At 47.3% G+C, this 16,933-nt stretch overlaps 1 protein-coding gene across 2 annotated transcripts in view; it reads right to left on the bottom strand.

Annotated features, from left to right (window-relative positions):
- Positions 1-16,933, bottom strand: part of LOC115480255 (SPARC-related modular calcium-binding protein 1-like) — a 91,581-nt gene that overhangs the window by 11,659 nt on the left and 62,989 nt on the right. The window contains exons 2-6 of one of the 2 annotated variants that reach the window (XM_030218788.1): positions 9,631-9,802; positions 7,612-7,724; positions 5,312-5,411; positions 3,572-3,622; positions 1,075-1,140 (exon numbers count right to left, since the gene is read on the bottom strand). In XM_030218788.1, the coding sequence (XP_030074648.1) occupies positions 1,075-1,140; positions 3,572-3,622; positions 5,312-5,411; positions 7,612-7,724; positions 9,631-9,802 (502 nt within the window). The remainder of the gene's footprint in view (positions 1-1,074; positions 1,141-3,571; positions 3,623-5,311; positions 5,412-7,611; positions 7,725-9,630; positions 9,803-16,933) is intronic. The other variant, XM_030218789.1, reaches the window with a different exon arrangement.

The raw sequence follows: 16,933 nt of genomic DNA, 5'->3' as shown, positions 1-16,933 counted from the left end.
TGCAAGGTTCCATGTTAGGAGTTACGGACCAAGAAAGGGATCTGGGTGTCGTCGTCGATAATACACTGAAACCTTCTGCTCAGTGTGCTGCTGCGGCTAGGAAAGCGAATAGAATGTTGGGTATTATTAGGAAAGGTATGGAAAACAGGTGTGAGGATGTTATAATGCCGTTGTATCGCTCCATGGTGCAACCGCACCTTGAGTATTGTGTTCAATTCTGGTCACCGCATCTCAAGAAAGATATAGTAGAATTGGAAAAGGTGCAGCGAAGGGCGACTAAAATGATAGCGGGGATGGGACGACTTCCCTATGAAGAAAGACTAAGGAGGCTAGGGCTATTCAGCTTGGAGAAGAGACGGCTGAGGGGAGACATGATAGAGGTATATAAAATAATGAGTGGAGTGGAACAGGTGGATGTGAAGCATCTGTTCACGCTTTCCAAAAATACTAGGACTAGGGGGCATGCGATTAAACTACAGTGTAGTACATTTAAAACAAATCGGAGAAAATTTTTCTTCACCCAACGTGTAATTAAACTCTGGAATTCATTGCCGGAAAATGTGGTGAAGGCGGTTAGCTTAGCAGAGTTTAAAAAGGGGTTGGACGGTTTCCTAAAGGACAAGTCCATAAACCGCTACTAAACGGACTTGGAAAAATCCAAAATCCCAGGAATAACATGTATAGAATGTTTGTACGTTTGGGAAGCTTGCCAGGTGCCCTTGGCCTGGATTGGCCACTGTCGTGGACAAGATGCTGGGCTCGATGGACCCTTGGTCTTTTCCCAGTATGGCATTACTTATGTACTTATGTAATGGATGTTACAATATAATGCTCCCTTACCCCCACCCCCACCCCCAAACTAGCAAGGTGAGTTACTGGGGATAAGCCTACTCCCACTCTATAATGTATAGGCTCTCAGTCTCAACCAAAAGATGAAAAGGATAGGCTTTAGTTCATGATATAGACCCTAACCATGGATCTCATATGTCTGAGTCTTACACTCCCTTCTCCTATGTCCCAATGGGTGTTTGAGAGGTCCAGAATTATGCACAGTTTCACAGAATCCACATTTACCTTCTTCCTTGTGGTGTGCAAGAAACGGAAGGCTCGGTTGGGTTGATCGAGGTCTCACCACTTCTTCTGCATTCAAGGAAGCAAAAAGGGAAAAGACATCTATTATTGAGATTAATACAGGGCCAGATTTATGTGCAAGTCAGACAAGCTACAGTTCAGAACCTCATATTACAAGGGACTATGAATTACTTTAACAATAATGAATAAAAATGTTTGAAAGTAATGTATTTTATTATGCATCATCTTCCACAAGCATGGAAAACTAATAAGCCTAAAATATACTTCCTGCTTAATCACGGGGGAGGGGGGAAGTCTTAAATGTTTCAGCTTAGGGGCCACAATACGCATAAATCCATCCCTGGATTAATGCTATCTGTTCTTATAAAGAAGTAGGTCATTCAAAAGAAATTATACAAAAGGAAGCATTGTACCACGAGAGAACTCTTCAATACCCCGTGCACACAAGAGAAATGCCAGTCAGTTCAGGAAATACAAGATGGCATCAGATCCCATGAATAGTAGCCACAAAAATAGCACTGCTTGTCCTGGTGCCTGGATGCCCCTCCCAGGACACAGTTCTTTTCATCTTTCACCGTGTTCTGGCACAGCAGTAATTCATTGAAAGAGCAAGGTAGCTCAGGCCAAAAATAACAAAACAGCCGCACTTTGTTGATGGTTTGGAAGGGGGAGGGTATTTGAAGGCAGAGGAGAGCGTTTCCTATTCCAATGATCAAGGTTACAATGGGAGAGGGAAGCAAATTGAGCAGTTCTCCCGGGGTTGCCAATATTATAAGGGATAGAAAGCCTTTGGGAATGAGCGTGCCAACTCATTTGGTGCAGTGGGTGTAGCCATGGGTGGCTCAGGCTCACCCAAAATTCTGGCACCCTTATGGCTGGTAGCAGGGCCGCTGAGAGACTGGGCTAGGCCCGGAACAAGGCCGCCCCCGGCCCCCCCACCTGAGGTCGCCGGGCCCCCCTCCACCGGGCCGGGCCCTCTCTCCACTCCTGGGCCCTCTGTACTAACCTTAAGCGCCCCCTTCACCTTCGCAGCAAGCACCGGCAGACCTCTCCTTCCTTCCGTGTCCCGCCCTTGCGGACGTTACGTCAGGCGAGGGCGGGACACGGAAGGAAAGAGTGGCCTGCCGCTACTTGCTGTGAAGGTGAGGGAGGCGCTTAAGGTCAGTTCCGGGAGCGACGGAGGGCGGGCGGGCCGGACTGCGGCGCCGGGCCCTCCCCCGGAGGCCCGGGCCCGGGGAATTTTGTCCCCCCGTCCCCCCCTCTCGGCGGCCCTGGCTGGTAGGGATCCCCAAGCTCCGCCAGCTGAAGATGAATCTGGCAGTCAGAACGAGTGATTTTGCTACTTGCTACAGCCGGCAGCCTTTTCCAGCTGTCACCGCAGGCTGTACAAAAACCGAGTGTGTGCAGGAGGAGAGAGGCTGGAGTGGCAGCAACGGCGGGCTGTAGCAAGTCGGGAAATCACTTGTTCTGGTCACCAGAGTACATCTTCAGCTAGCAGGACTTGGGGATCCTCACCAGCTCAGTTATTTATTTTATTCTTTGGAGTCATTATTCTACGCTACAATACAGGGAGCAGAGGTGGGAAACATGGGGGGGGGGGGGGGGGTAGGATTGTGTGCCCACCTAGTTTGAGCTCAGGCCTACCCAAAATACTATATCTGGCTATGCCACTGATTTGGAGTAGAGCCTGAGAATGAGCATGCCAACTATTTGAGGGTCCTGTTTGCTGCAAGGCTCTCAGGGGGTAAGTTATCGGTGTGGGCTACTGTTAAGACAGGTTATTTTACTGTTATTAGCAGCTAGGTTACATTGCATAAAATGGGACCTGTGCTAAAATAGCACCAGTTAGTGGTAAAATGACACGTCTTAACGGTAGCCCATGTTGATAACTTCCCCACTTAGTATGAAGAATTTTGGTCTCTAGTAACCAGAACTGATATTGTGATGTCATAATGCCTCATTTTACCAATACCTAAGAGCCAACCTCATCAGTGATGTCACAATGGCTTGATTGTCCTAGGCTGACTTTTATTACATAATGATCTAGAGACATTTCTTTATTTTCTTTAATTAAGAGGGGGAGTTATCAACGTGAGCTACCGTTAAGAGATGTTATTTTACTGTTAACCCCAGCTTTAGTAACTAGGTCTCATTGCATAAAATGGAACCTGTGCTATAATAGCAGAAGTTAGTGGTAAAATATCCTGTCTTAATGGTAACCCATGTTGATAACTTCCCCACCTAAGCGACCCTACCAATGATATTTCATAGAATGGGCTTCTCAGGCCATCAGAAATGTCTCTCTCCTGTACAAATGCATTTATAAGCCAAGTGTCGATCAAATGTTTCATTGGTTAATACCTTCAGTACTCACATTTGATTGATTAGTGAATTGTGGACTTTGCACTTGATTGCCTAGTGGACTGAATAACTAACCTGAGCCTCTCTACTGGCTAAGCTTGGAGTTTGAGAAGCTTACCTCTCCGTGATGAGTTTAGATCTGGCCATAAGGGTCTCATAGGGTAAGGGCCTAAACGAGACAAACAAGGGAGATGGAACAACAGTCAGAGGAGTGGAAAACGGATCATGAAAAAGGGCAAAGGATACTTAATTATTCATTATTTTACTGTGTATTGCTTTGTTCCCTGTTTAGCCTCCTCCATTCTCCATCAAGTCCCAGGAGGATTAATTGTCCTGCCAACAATCCTGTTTGGATGATCAGGGAATGCAAGAGTCTTGCCATAGAGAGAAGCTGAGAATTGTCCTTAAATAAGTCTGGTGAAGTTTAGTTAAGCTTTTATAATTCTATTGTATATTGTGTTCATTTATTCCTTAGGGGCAGAGGAACATCTGTTTGGCTGGAGGGGACAAACAAATTAATCTATACTCAAGCTCTCTATTTATTTATTGAGGGGCTGATTTTCAAAATGATTTGAATGGCCAGGAGAGGCTCCTGGCCATTTAAATCACTTGTCTAAGGCTAACTGTGGGTATTTAGAGCAGTTTCACTAAAAGGAGCATGCAGGACATGAGGGGGAAGAAAGAACAGGGCAGGCAACACAGTGGTGCGGGAGACTGGCGCTGGACAAGGCTTCAGCTGGGGGGGAGGGGTTGGGGATCTGACTTTGGGTACAAGCATTTGTGCCTGCCAAAGATGGTGTAAATGCTGGCACCCAATGAATGGCAGTTAGACGCACAAATGCAGGCATTCTATAACATAGCGCCTAATTTCTAGGAATGCCCCTGACCCACCCATGCCCCTCCTATGGCCACACCCCCTTTGGAGTTGCGTGCTATGAAATTTAGGCGCAAATGTTATAGAATAAGGCATAAAGCGGATCCATGTGTAACTCCTAATTACTGCCAATTATGTGCTTCTTAACTCTAACAATTGATTGCTAGCATTTGACTAATTAGTTTACATGCAAATCTGGGATCTGCGCCCGAATTTGAGTGACCTATACAGAATCTGAAGGTTAGAGTGCAAAGTTGTGTACAGCAGTGGTGTAGTTACGTGGGGCCATGGGGGCCTGGGCCCCCGTAGATTTGGCCCTGGACCCCCCTGCCGCCAACCCTCCCCCGCTGCCGCAGTCCTCGTGGGCTACCTTTGCTGGCGGGGGACCCCAATCCCCACCAGCCGAGGTCCTCTTCTTCCTGCGCAAGGCTTCGTTCTGTTTCTGACGTCCTGCTGGACGCAAACTATCAGAACTTTTACTCTGATAGTTTGCGTCCCGCATTTTCTGATTAGTGCTACATGATCAGTGAGTTGACAACACACATACAAGAAGGACTCCTCGTTTTGTATTCACTACTTGGTGTATTTATTGACCCCTGATGCAGACGCTTTTTTAGCGTCGAAACACGGCCTGTGTCGGGCCGTTATCATTGATATAATAAAGACTGTTGGACTCACGTCTCCAGTGGTGAATCGTCTTTTAGTCTCTACTTTTGCCTTCTGTAGTTGGCACTAACAACCAACAATTGGCAATACTTTGCAGTTGTGTGTAACTGCTTTTAATTGGTATTCAATGAACTGAGCATGCAAAACCCATAGCACAGAACTGCAAGAGGGTGTGGATCTGGGAGGGGCATGGGCAGGTCAGGGGTGTGTCTAGCTCTTATGCACCAATCAGAAGAGGAGGCTGCACTGACAGGAAGGAAGACACCTGAGCATAGGAGGAAACCTCACTGGTTATAACAAAAGATGTCCTGGAGGTACCTGTGCAGTTAGGGGTCTGGTTGAGAATAGAGGTGCCACTGACTGGTTTGCCGTCTGTGGTGGCACACCAACAGTAGCCCGTCTGCCTGTGGCACTGCACCTGTAATAGAGTGTGAAAACAGACACAGCTAAAACACACAAGTCTTTCCTGATTTAATACAAAGAGATGCCACAAAACACAAGAGGCAGGCACGTGGCACAAAGGAACAGAACTCCAGCAGTGTCTTGAGAAATCAGGACATTTGATCAGTGTGTAGAGTGAGGGAGACTGAGAATTGGGAATGGGACTTTTGGTTACTGGAGGTCCACCAAGTCAATTATTGGCACTAATTAGCTCATTCAATTAAATTGCATGCGCAAATTGGGCACACAATTTTTAGCGACTTTTATAGAACTCAGGGCTAATAGTGATGCTCAATCTGATAACTGGGCAAGTAAGCAGATAAACCCCCCTGTTTAATAAGCCATGCTAGCAACAGCTGACACAGGCCATTCAAAGTGAACGGGCTGTGTCTGCATTAGTGCACTGCCAGCCAGCGGCGTAGCAAGGGCGGGGCGGTGGGGCTGGTCCGCCCCGAGTGCAAGCCGCTGGAGGGGTGCAGAGAGCAGCCGCGTGGCTCTCGGCTCCGCTGTTCCCCTGCTCCCTCTGCCCCGGAACAGGTTACTTCCTGTTCCGGGCCAGAGGGAGCAGGGAGCCAGCAGAGCCGAGAGCCGCAAGGTTGCTCCCAGTAGCCAAGAATGCACCCGGGGGGGGGGGGGGGGTGTCAATGCGCCGGGAGGGGGTGTCTTGCTGCACCCGGGAGGCAGCTGACCTAGGAATGTCACTGCCGCCAGCCACTAGTGTGGCTTAGTAAACAGGGGGGAAACTTAGGACAGCAAAACGGCTGCCTTAACTTTGTTCACTGAGTTACCCAGCAACTGGTCTGAATATCAGCCAGTACCCAGGTAACTTCTGGGTAGTCAGCTGGGTAGTCAGCTGATTCTGATATTCAGTGCTGGTGTCCAGACATAACCTGGCAATGAGGGGCCCTTTTACTAAGCCTCATAGGTGTCTATTGGGCTCATTTTCGAAAGAAAAGGACGTCCATCTTTCGACATAAATCGGAAGATGGACGTCCTTCTCCCAGGGACGTCCAAATCGGGATAATGGAAACACGATTTTGGATGTCACCAACTGCAGTCCGTCGCAAGGATGTCCAAAGTTCAAAGGGGCGTGTCGGAGGCATAGCGAAGGCGGGACTTGGGCGTGCCTAACACTTGGACATCTTTGACCCATAATCGAAAAAAACAAGGACGTCCCTGATGAACACTTGGACATTGTCACCCGGATGTGTTTTTTTTACGAATAAGGCACAAAAAGGTGCCCCAAATGACCACACGAGCACCGGAAAGAATCGGGGATGACCTCCTGTTACTCCCCCAGTGCTCACTAACCCCCTACCACCCTTAAAAAAAAATCTTTAAAATATTTCGTGCCAGCCTCTATGCCAGCCTCAGATGTCATACTCGGGTCTAAGACAGTGCATGCAGGTCCCAGGAGCAGTTTTAGTGAACACTGCAGTGCACTTCAGACAGGCAGACCCTAGCCCATACCCCCCCCCCCCACCTGTTATATTTGTAGAGGAAACAGCGAGCTCTCCAAAACCCACCACAAACCCACTGTACCCATATATAGGTGCCCCCCTTCACCCGAAAGAGCTATGGTAGTGGTGTACAGTTGTGGGTAGTGGGTTTTGGGGGGCTCAGCACACAAAGTAAGGGAGCTATGTTCCTGGGAGCATTTTATGAAGTCCACTGCAGTGCCCCCTAGGGTGCCCGGTTGGTGTCCTGGCATGTCAGGGGGACCAGTGCACTAGAAATGCTGGCTCCTCTCATGCCCAAATGGCTTGCATTTGGCTGTTTTTGACATGGACGTCTTTGGTTTCAAAAATCGCCGAACGTCAGGAACCTCCATGTCTAGGGATGTCCAAATCTAGGGACGTCCAAATGTAAGGATTTGGACGTCTCTGACGGTATTTTGGAAACGAAAGATGGACATCCATCTTGTTTCGAAAATACGGGTTTCCCCGCCCCTGGATTTCACCATTTTGCAAGGACATCCAAATCGCAACTTGGACGTTTCTTTCGAAAATGCCCTTCCACATGAGTCCAACACTCATCAATTTGGAACTACTGCCTGGCTGTCGCAATGGTGCTGGTAAAATGGATTAAAAGACGGGAAATAAAGCTGAAAATATTAGAAGCAAGGTATCAAACTGTAAGTGAGAATGATCTTCCTATGCTTGTGTCACTGCCGATACCTGTTGAAAGGAACCATCCTCCGCACACTCTGGAACATAGACGGAGTCTGACAGAGCCCGGGCTTGGGCAAGTGCTGCTGCACGGTCCTCCTGGCATCTAGTCAAGGTGGCATCTGGAAAGCCAAAAGGTCAGGTTTATGTAACAGGGAATAAGGCACACGGGACTATGAATCTGGACCAAAGGCCTTCCTAATTCCTCATTCCATGCAGACGAAATTAGGAAGGAAATTTTAAAGCCTTCTACTTAGCAAGATTCTGTTCACTATACCTTGGGATCTGATGAATTTAAAAGAAAGGATAACTTTCTGCTTATAAGGGGCAATAATGGATGCAGTGATGTATCACAGTGACCAGAATACCTGCTGAAATGAAGATGACCTCTGGACCAAAATACTTGGACCGGCACCATTAACTTGGTCATTTGTCCCTCTCTGTCTTAAGAAGGATTCTTCCTAAGGTAGAATTTTTCTTCTGTCCACAGGGGTGGAAAGGGAAGGCCAAGGAAAAGATCAGGGATGGGGTTAGGCTGGAAGCAATCAGCAAGTAGGTGTTGAAAGGTGTTATGAGGCTACATCATGAGGTGCATGAGATGAGGGTGAAAAGAATATTTTTAAGGAATATTTCTCTATGGAAAGGGTGCGAGACACAAGGACCAGCCTCCCCGTGGAAGCTATGGAGACAAGGATAGTATCAAAATTCAAGAAAGCAAAAGACAAGCATGGAGGACCTCACAGAAAGGAATGGCGGTGTGGATGGGCAGACCCAGATGGGCTGCAGCGTCTTTATTGTCTGTCAAGTTCAGACAATGGTGGAAGGAGTGTGTTATGTTCAGGGGTATGAAAGTACAAAAAAATAAAAAATAGTCAACCCCAATGCATAAGAGGTGTAGAGATGTCTAGAGAGTTACACAGTCCTGTGGCACTAAATACCTAGATTGAAAAAGGGACAAAGGAGAATTCAGTATAGGTTGCTCCCACAGCCAAGCTTGAATTTCCGTGAGTTCAGTAGAAAAACGGCTCACTTGAACGCTCTATACGTCATTTATACTTCTTGTTTTATATCCCTTAATTTTTGTTTCTTTTTATATATATATCAAACACAAGCTAACCATAATACATATTATCAATACATATTATAAATCTAAACAGGAATGTGAAAACTTCAATAGGAATCTGTATACACCCTTCCCCCAATTCCGTTGGCTGAAAAAAACTCATCCAAAAATAATCAAAAAATATATCCAAACAGGATACAAAAAAAGCACCGGAATGTAAGAGCACAGAAAGGAGCAAACTTAACTTAACTTATATTTCCTTGCTTTTTCACTCTCTGTTCCAATCGTTTGGATTTGCTTTGTGACTAAAGGAGATCTTATCAGAAGTCAATAAACCTAAACCTAACCTCTCAGTAACTGCACCCTCCTGCCTATAGGTAGCTTTCTGCATCTGCCTCTTGTACCCGAAGCAATGGGGGCTGATTAAATTGCCCAAACTTACAAGTAGCATCCAGTGGCGTAGCCACGGGTGGGCTTGGGTGGGCCAGGGCCCATCCATTTAGGGTTCAGGCCCACCCAACAGTAGCACACGTTTAGTGGTATCTGGTGGGGATCCCAAGCTCCACCAGCTGAAGACTTCCCCCTGCTGGTAACGAAAACGCTACTCTCCATGATACCGGCACCTGTGCATGCTCAGTTTTCAGTGCGTGCCTGCTGTAGACTGCCAAGGTGGAAAGAAGCATTTTCCCGCCAGCTGAGATATTTTTTTGGTGGTTGGGGGGGAGGGGGAACACTTGGTGCCCACCCACTTCTTGCCTAGGCCCTCCCAAAATCTACTGTCTGGCTACGCCCCTGGTAGCATCACTGAGATTTGAACGTTGGTTTCCCTGTTTCATACTCTAACCACTTAGCTATTACTCCATCAACTCTTAACTTCAGCTTTCTTTCTCCTGGGGTCCTGGATCTCACAAGTTCTCTCTCTACGGAGAGGATTTACAAAAGTGATGTACTGTTTGTTTGCTTACTAGTGCACTGGGACCGTGGCATAGCCTCCAGCAGGGGGTGCTGGCACTTGGCCCTGTGGAAAGCACAGGAAGATTTGTAGAGTTTTCCGTCTGATCCACAGATAGTCCTGTGATGCTCCCGAGTGCACTGCATGCTGCAGAGGACTCGCGGGTCACTTTCAGAGATGATAAACTGAAACAAAAGAATAGGAATAGTCAGTGCTTCCTCTACACCCCAGTTCAGCCTGTTCGTTCTGACCTGTTTGACCAACCCCAATACAATTCTAAAAGATGCAGCAAAATTGAAAACGGCTTTCCTGTGGTTGAATGCATAGTACATCAGCATTTCAAAATGACTGGGGATGCCAGCACACAATGCAAAGGACCCCTCCCTGGACACAGTGAAGGAGCTTGCTCAATATTGAGGGTGTTCAGCACCCACTGGCAGCCACAGAACTAGTTTTGTGGGGTAAATTCATCAATACTCAGATGTCTAAGGTTTAGTATGAAAGCTGAATAACCTTAGGGGTCCTTTCACAAAGCGTCGGTAAGCCCACACAGCAGTGGCGTAGCTACGTGGGGCCTGGGTCCCCATAGATTTGGCCCTGGCCCCCTGCCAATGACCCTTGAACCCCCCCCTCCCGCCACCAACCCTCCCCCGCCGTCGCCGCCCGCCCCGCCACCGCATCAGGTACCTTGTTTGCTGTCGGTGGGGTCCCCAAACTCCGCCAGCCTAAGAGTCTTCTTCAGCGCCGGAGTACACTCCGGCGCCTTTGTTCAACAAAGTTTGTTGTGTGATCAGCTGTTTCTGATGCCTTATGTCCTGCACCGTGCATGTAGCCCTGTGCAGGACGTAAGGTGTCAGAAACAGCTGATCACACAACGAACTTCGTTGAACGAAGGCGCCAGAGTAGACTCTTCGGCTGGCGGGGTTTGGGGACCCCCGCCAGCAAACGAGGTACCTGATGCGGCGGCGGGGTGGGTGGTGATGGCAGGGAAGGGTTGGCGGCGGGGGGGGGGGGGGGGGTTGAAGAGGGTCGTCCATTTGCCACAGTTTCGTAAAAGGGGACCTTAGGAAAATAGGGCTGAAAAAAGATGCTGAGCACCTAGCTTATTTTTGTTATTCTGTCTCCCTGCACCATCAGGAACAGAAGGACAAAAATCCCTCGCACATATCAGGCAAGCGGGCAAATCACAGCAAAAGCAACACAAAAGATGATGTAAAACACAGACATCCAATGGACTCTGGTAGCTCAATACAGAAGTTTTATTGAAAACATCCAATGGACTTCACAGTCTGGCTGTTTATTTTTATATATTTTCATTGACAGAGATGACCTCATTTATGCCACTTTACAGTCTTATATCCATAACTGTCTTCCCCATTCAGAGAATGTATCAAACAGTCTAATACCTATAACTGTGACCTCGTTTGACATTGTATCAAACAGGCATTTTGGTGTTGTATCCCTTTTGGGCAAGTGTTTTATCTGATATGTGTCCAAGTGATGTTAAGATGTTTTTTTCCCCCGTATTTTATGATTGTCAGATTATGCGTGTATACTAACTGTGTCATTACTTAACTATCTTTTTTTTATATCTAATATAATAAAACGCACCCTCAACGTTCTGAGGACAACGTTCTGAAGCCATCTGACGTCACTCCCAGGCTGAAGGGTTCGTGGATTCGTGGTGTGAAGCCTTCAAACCAGCCAGTCGTCTCTGCCCCGCCCTCGCGTCAAATGTCATGACGTCGAGGGCGGAAAAAAAACAAACAATTCCGGCAGCGCAGCGTCAGGGAAGGAGGCGGCGCTCCCAACGTCTCTAGCCTTCCCTTCGCTGTGTTCCGCCTTCTTCTGATGTCAAGGATGACGTCAGAAGAAGGCGGAACACAGCGAAGGGAAGGCTAGACGTCGGGAGCGCCGCCTCCTTCCCTGACGCTGCGCTGCCGGAACCGCCACGGAGGTAAATTTAAAAAGAAGGAAAAAAAAAAAAAGGAAGGTTAGGGGGAGAGAAGAGGGTGGCCAGTAAAGTAGAACAATGGGAGCGGGAGGCCAGGGAAGAAATGACAGCATGGATGCGAAAGGGGGGGCATGGATGCGAAGGGGGGGAGAAGAGGGCGGGCCAGGCTGGGACATGGGAGAGAGAGGAGCATGGATGCGAGGGGGGTCATGGAAGGGAGAGAGGGGACTTGCTGGAAAAGGAAGAATGGAGGCGGCAGGGGACAGAGGAGCATGGATGGGCATGGATTGGGAGGGCAGGGCTCAGGGAGAGAGGGGAATTGCTGGAAAGGGATGAATGGAGGGGGCAGGGGACAGAGGAGCATGGATGGGCATGGATTGGGAGGGCAGGGCTCAGGGAGAGAGGGGAATTGCTGGATAGGGATGAATGGAGGGGACAGATGGGCATTGATGGATATGGATTGGGAGGGCAGGGCTCAGGGAGAGAGGGGAATTGCTGGATAGGGATGAATGGAGGGAACAGATGGGCATGGATGGATATGGATTGCAGGGCAGGGCTCAGGGAGAGAGGGGAATTGCTGGATAGGGATGAATGGAGGGGGCAGGTGACAGAGGAGCATGGATGGGCATGGATTGGGAGGGCAGGGCTCAGGGAGAGGGGAATTGCTGGATAGGGATGAATGGAGGGGACAGATGGGCATGGATGGATATGGATTGCAGGGCAGGGCTCAGGAAGAGAGGGAAATTGCTGGATAGGGATGAATGGAGGGGACAGGTGACAGAGGAGCATGGATGGGCATGGATTGGGAGGGCAGGGCTCATGGAGAGAGGGGAATTGCTGGAAAAGGAGGAATGGAGGGGGCAGGGGACAGATGGGCATGGATAGGGAGGGCAGGGCTCACACTCTCTCTCTCATATACAATGTCTTTCTGACTCTCACTCTCACACACTCTGTCTCACACTGTATCACATTCACTCTCTATGTGCCACACAGTCACTTACACACTCGCTTGGTCTCATACACTCACTCTCACAGAGAATCTGTGTCTCACACACACTCTCGCTCTCTCGCCCACACACACACACTCTCTCTCACACTGTGTCTCACATACACACTTGCACACACTCTCATTCTCACACACACACTCTCTCACAAACACACTCACACCCAGACTCACTCTCTCTCTCACACACACACACTCACACTTTCACTCTGACTCTCAAACAGTCACTCTCACATACACTCTCCCAAACATACACACTCCGAGGAAAACCTTGCTAGCGCCCGTTTCATTTGTGTCAGAAACGGGCCTTTTTTACTAGTATTTTTATATTTCTTATTTTTAATATATTTATTTATATATTACTTTTTTTTTTTTTTAGCTGTTCGTTCACATGTATATTTTGTACTGTTTAGGGACTCCTGAGGCAGGCCTTTATGGCCGAAACGCGATTCGTATCAAACGAGTCCATTGGATGTTTTCAGTAAAACTTTTGTATCGAACTACCAGAGTCCATTGGATGTCTGTGTTTTAAATCATCTTTTGTGTCACTTTCGCTGTGGTTTGCCTGCTTCCCTGCACTAACGCACATTTTATGACCCTAAATTTCGGCCCTTAGTACAGCAGCATGTTCATTTGTGCAAAATTAGGTGCCTCATTCGGGAAGTTAGGTAACGAGATCTTTTGAATATCAATCCCATTTTCCCTTACCAATTTATACTCTGACCACATGGAAGAGGGAGAGGGGAGCCATGTGGAGAAATTTTGTTGTTGCACTCCTTCCTTTGGAAATGGATTGCTCAGATAAGCCCTGCATCGGTGGTGGTGGTGGGGGGTCCTCAAATCCAGCCCTTGAGGTCCACAACCCAGCCTGATTTTCAGGATTTCCACAATGAACATGTATGAGATCTATTTGCATTCACTGCTTCCATTGTATGCAAATAGATCAATGAACCTGGGGGGGGGGGGCCCTTTCCCTAATCAGCCCTTCGAAAGGAGCATTGTGTCCCCGTTAAGAATTATCCCCAAGAAGGTACCGAGGCAAGAAGGGCAGGGATCCCTCACGTCCAAGGCGGACATCGAGGCGGCCTTACGACATTCATTGTGGAAATCCTGAAAGCCAGGCTGGGTTGCGGACCCTGAAGACTGGATTTGAGGACCCCCCCCTGCTCTACGCCGTAGAAGTGCACTGCCTGAGCACTGGCAAGTTCTTTCAGAGCTTAAAACACCGAGAGTCAAATATAGAATCAAATTAAAACATTGACCTCATCATCAGTCCACCAAAAACACCAGCCGAGAGAATGAAGAGAAATACTACAGTGAAATTAATGTCTGTTTACTTTTCAGACAGCAACGTTTTGACAGAAGCCCGGCAAGGAGGAGGTGGAGGGGGACCCCATTTAGCCGGACCAACCGCAGCTATAGTGTCCGAAGTTAAAGAAAGAGCTGTGTGTGTGAAACCATAAACGCTCTAGCTTGGTGATAAAGGAGCACTATTCAAGGAGCGGGAATACAGTGGCTCTCTGGCCTGTGGTTTTTGGCTACTGTTGTTGTCTGGTTAAGCTGAATTCCCACAGGCAACATCAAGTTTCCCCCCCCCCTCTCTCTCTATTCCTTACCCCCACCTTGCCTTGGGGCACCCGTGCTTGGCAGCTGAAAGAGAACAGTGAAAAGAGTTGGTTTAACTAATTGCAGAGTAAATAAATAAAGTAAATGAAGGCCAATTACAAGGCACTAAGGTTTCATTCCTAATTTGGTTGATGTGTGAATTTTTCCAAACAGAATATCAAGCCACAAGCTAGAAAACAAGCCAGCACTTAGCAGCTGTAGAGAAAATGAAGTGGGAGGTGGGAAAGAGTAAACAGCGGTGGGGTAATCCTTCATGTCTCCCTTTCAACTCATGCAGCACCTCAGGAGGAAAGCCAAACTGTGGGCTCCCAGGCTGGCCAGCTCAAAGCTCCATGGTCTTATTGTTGTTTCGGTTGGGGTCCTCATTTTGTTGTCTCTTCTTGACTATTATGGTAGGATCCCCCTGGACTGGATAATATATGGTCTCGTTATACATTTTTAAGACTCCTATTTCTTGCTTTTTCTTACAGAAGGTAACATAATAAATGATGGCAGAACCCAACCTGCCCAGTTGAGATTCTTTCACGTTGGGTAGATAAGCAACCCAACACTAGTTTTCTCCCCCACTGTCTCTTACCTGAACACTCTTTCTATCAGCGTCCTTCATATTAGTTCTAAGCATGCCCAAAATCCATTGAAGCACTGGCCGCCACTGTTTTCACAGGTAGGACATATCTGACCTTGTCAGACATGCCCTCTGCATGTTAGCACCAAACTTTCTAACAAACCACAGAACTGCCAAAACTAGCAAAATCATTGGCCAAATCATCTGGCTTCCCAGTGCTACCTGGTATGGATTTTTAACCACAGTCAATCCAAGCAAGTTATTCCAGCATTTGTAGAAGCCCTATGCAGTGCATCCCTGTTGGCTACACTTATTACCAGTGCAGTAGTTCATTCTTCTGCTGTCTTCTCCTCTTTTGAAAGTAAGAATTATTTGTGCTTATCCCATGCCTTTTTAAGACTGTTACCATTTTAGCCTCCACCACCCATTCTTGGAGGGAACTGCACACAGCCACTGCCCTTTCAGTGAAAAAAATTATTTCCTAGGGGTCTATCTCCTTGAAGCTTCATGTCATGACCTCTGACTCTACAACTTCCTTTCCACTGGAAAAGATTGACTTCTTTTGCATTTATTGATACAGTTCAGGTATTTGAATGTGTCAGTATTCCCTCTGTCTTGCAACACTTTTACGGTTTATGTATTTAGATCTTTAACTCTCATTTCATATGGCTTTTGGTACAGATCCTAAATAATTTTGGTTCTTTCTATCAGGGGTGTAGCCAGATGGCCAGTTTTGGGTAGGCCTGAGCCCAAAGTGGGTGGGCATGGAATTTGCCCCCCCCTCCCCTCTGGTTTGCTTCTCTCTCCACCCCTCCCTACCCACAAACCCCAAATATTAAATACTTGAGCTGACGGGAATCCCCAAGCCCTACCAGCTGAAGATCTCCTCCTCCTCGAGCAGCCGGCAGAACTTGCCTCAAACTGATGCTGCTGCTGGCAAGTCTCAGCCTCAGCTCAAGACAAGAGCTGCTGGCTGACATTTGGAAGAGTGCTGGCTGCCCAAGGAAAGAAAATCTTCAGCTGGCAAGGTTTGGAGATCCCAACCAGCCACAGCAAGAGTGTCACCATTTTGGGTGGGCCTGAGTCCAAAGTGGGTGGGCCCTGACCCACCCAGGCCCACCTGTGGCTACGCCACTCCTTTCTATGGACTGCCTTCTACCTATCTCTATCCATGCAGTGGTATGGCTTTCAGAGCTTTTCTGTGCTCTGTGGGTGCAGTGGAGGCTGAGCACTTCAATATTGAGCGAGTGTCTTCACTGTGTCCAAGGAGAGGTCATTTGTATTGTCTTTGACACCCCCAATCATTTTGAAATGTTGACATCTACCCATTCTTCACAGCTTCAGTACCATTGCAGCGCAAAGTAGCTCTGCTCTGGTCAACCAGCTGGAGAGGGGTTACAAAGAGAGACACAAGTTGTAATTCTCATTCTAGTGATACTAATACAACTCCTACTATTTATCATTTCTGTAGCGCTACAAATGCACGCAGCACTGTACACAAAACACAAAAGAGACAGTAATTTTGTAGTTTCATACACCAAAGCAGTTGATAGCAACTCAACTCTTATTTGTAGACAATGTGTGGTTTCCACCTTCCCTTTCAAGCTAGAAGAAACCTCCGCAGATGTTGGGATGGTAACTGGCAACTTGGAACACTAAGTTCTGTTAATCATAAGCATTGCTATACAGGGACAGGTGGAAGATCCATCAAGCCCAGTATCGTGTTTCCAACAGTGGCCAGGATAGGTCACAAGTACCTGGCAAGATCCCAAAACAGTAAAACAGATTTTATGCTGTTTGTCCTAGAAATAAGCGGTGGATTTTCCCAAGTTCATCTATAAATAATCCACCTCACCAACCTACCCAGTTATGAAAGTCCACCTTCTGCACTTACCATATTCACTCCCTTCTTTCTTCCCTTAATTAATCCCTGCACATTACTAATTGTAACTGATATCCTGAAATGACAATGTCATAACAAAACTATGTAAGCCACATTGAGCCTGCAAATAGGTGGGAAAATGTGGGATACAAATGCAATAAATAAATAAATAAAGACAAAATTATACAAAGTTCAATTTTTTTTTCTGTTTCCTATGTTTCTAATCTTGTAACTAAAGGATCGTTTGCTTTTATCCCACGTTCTTTCAAATTCTGTTAACATTTTT

Source organism: Microcaecilia unicolor, chromosome 11 (genome assembly GCF_901765095.1).
Source record: "Microcaecilia unicolor chromosome 11, aMicUni1.1, whole genome shotgun sequence".
NCBI classification, from domain to species: Eukaryota; Metazoa; Chordata; class Amphibia; order Gymnophiona; family Siphonopidae; genus Microcaecilia; species Microcaecilia unicolor.
Note: the sequence above shows the minus strand (reverse complement) of the source record. Positions and strands in the feature narration are given on the sequence as shown.